The 2343-nt window shown below is 47.6% G+C and overlaps 1 protein-coding gene across 1 annotated transcript; it reads left to right on the top strand.

Moving 5' to 3' along the window:
* Window positions 1-1618: 1618 nt before the first annotated feature.
* Window positions 1619-2020, top strand: LOC118755347 (the record flags this gene model as incomplete). The annotated part of the gene is made up of 1 exon (XM_036490187.1): window positions 1619-2020. A coding segment is annotated over exon 1 (402 nt), but the record flags the coding sequence as incomplete, so codon positions are not given.
* Between the last annotated feature and the right edge of the window lie 323 nt (window positions 2021-2343).

The following is a 2343-nucleotide window of genomic DNA, read 5'->3' as shown; positions in this document are numbered from 1 at the left end:
CATTTTTTGCTGCACAGAGGCGGGTGCGTATCTTGGCTACAATAAGATAGTAGTCCGAGTCGATGTTTGGCCCTCGGAGTGTACGTACGTCTAAAACGCTTGAAGCATGCCTTCCGTCTATCACAACATGATCGATTTGGTTTCTCGCTTTTCGATCTGGAGACAGCCATGTAACTTGGTAGATGTTCTTATGCTGGAACCTAGTACTACTAGTCCAATATCGGACGTTTCGTCGTAGAGGCTGAATTTTCAGACAGTGGCGCCAAAGATCCCTTCCTTGCCCACCTTGGCGTTAAAATCGCCAAGCACGATTTTGACATCGTGTCGGGAGCAGCGCTCATATGTACGTTCCAAGCGCTCATAGAAGAGATCCTTGGACGCCTCATCCTTCTCTTCCATCGGGGCATGGGCGCAGATGAGCGAGACGTTGAAGAATATAGCTTTGATGCGGATTGTGGCTAGACGTTCGTCCACCGGGGTGAACGCCAGTACTCGGCGACAGAGTCTCTCTCCTACCACGAATCCAACACCAAATTTGCGCTCCTTTACGTGGCAACTGTAGTAGACGTCGCGAGGCTTCACGCTTACTTTTCCTTGCCACGTCCATCGCATTTCTTGGATGGCGGTGATGTCAGCCTTTGTCCTCCCGAGGACATCAACCAGCCGGGCAGAGGCACCTTCCCCATGAAGAGTCCCAATATTCCAGGTGCATACCCTTAAATCATAGTCCTTTATACGTTTGCCGTGGTCGTCATCAGAAACAGGGGGTCTCATCCGAGGCTGTTTGTTCTTTTCCATTGGGCGGAGTTTAACGTGGCGGGACCCAAACCCAGCGCTCGCGAAGTTTTACGCCTTCTCACTTTAGCTCGCTCCCAAACTGGTGTTTGGTTGCTACCCAGAGGATACGTGGATATAATTATCCGGACGTTGTGAGCTGCGATTTGAACCGTACGCATAAGAATCCCTTCTGTAAGTCTAAGTTCCACAATATGATCTGTTTTGCGTGTGGAAGTGATTCGCTCTTTTGTGTGTACAAACCAAATCCGGGAAACACGAAGCTGGAGGAGATTGCCGGGAACTCTTGCCAGCAGAAGGACCTCCCGAGGACAACCCAGCGATTAGCCCAGTGAGCATCTTAAAGAGAGAAATAGGTAGTGAGTCTGCACAAAAGAAAATTACAATACGAATAAGCGCGTAGACGCACATTTTGCGAAGCGGTGACCATGAATAAAAAGAATAGGAACTATGAGAAATTTAGGAAAATGAGAGAGAAAAAGAAAAATCTTAAAAGGATTTGTAGAAAAATTATCTCGCCGATAGTAACGCTAAAGGAGAATAACCGATTCTTAGCAAAAACAAAAATAGGTGGTCACGATGTGTTAGCACTCTTGGACTCAGGACCAGGTGCCAGCTGTTTGGGAAGGAACGCGGAAAAACTCCTCGAAGGACAGGAACACCTCATAGTGCCGATTAAAGGTCAAAATATTCGTATGGCGAATGGAGGGGACACGGCGGGGGTAGGAGTTGGGACGATGCGAATAGAGACCTTGAATTTTTGATAGTACCAGGACTACAGCAGGAAGTTTATCTTGGCGTCGACTTCTGACAGGCATTTGGTATGAGTGTTGTGAGCAAGGGTGTGACTACGAGTATGAACAATGCTGTTGTGGAAGAGCTAACACCCGCTGAGGGTGACCTAACATTCGACGCGGAGCAGCATGACTTGACCCATGACCAGAGTGTGGCTTTAGAACGGGTCAAGGCCCAATATCCCTCCTTTGCGGTGCTAGGGTTGGGCAAGACGGATATAGAGGAACACATAATAGAGGTCACAAACGAAAATCTCCCGGTGAAGCAAAGGCATTATCGTATCTCGCCCGCTATCCAGAAACTTATATATGCAGAACTAGACAGGATGTTGGAGATGGGCGTGATAGAAGAGAGTAATAGCAGCTGGAGTTCTCCTGTTTCGCTGGTGGTAAAGGGTACGAAGAACCGGCTTTGCCTGGATGCGCGAAAGGTGAATAAGCGCACAATAAAAGATGCGTATCCGCTCCCCCATATTGACGGCATCTTAAGCAGATTACAAAACACCCGTTTTATTTCCGCCATTGACCTGAAAGACGCATTCTGTCATATACCCTTAGAGAAAAAATCGAGAGAGAAAACTGTCTTTACTATACCTGGGAGACCTCCGTATCACTTTACCGTCATGCCATTTGGGCTGTGCAATGCTGCACAACGTATGTGTAGACTTATGGCGTACGAGCGAAGAAAAAAAATATATAATACGAGAAGCAGGGAAGTTAGGTTTCAAGTTGGACAAGTGGTATACCGCCGAAA

The sequence above is a fragment of the Rhagoletis pomonella genome, unplaced genomic scaffold, assembly GCF_013731165.1.
Source record: "Rhagoletis pomonella isolate Grant_MI unplaced genomic scaffold, Rhpom_1.0 Rhpom_scaffold_06037, whole genome shotgun sequence".
NCBI lineage: Eukaryota > Metazoa > Arthropoda > Insecta > Diptera > Tephritidae > Rhagoletis > Rhagoletis pomonella.
This window is presented reverse-complemented; position numbering and strand designations above follow the sequence as displayed.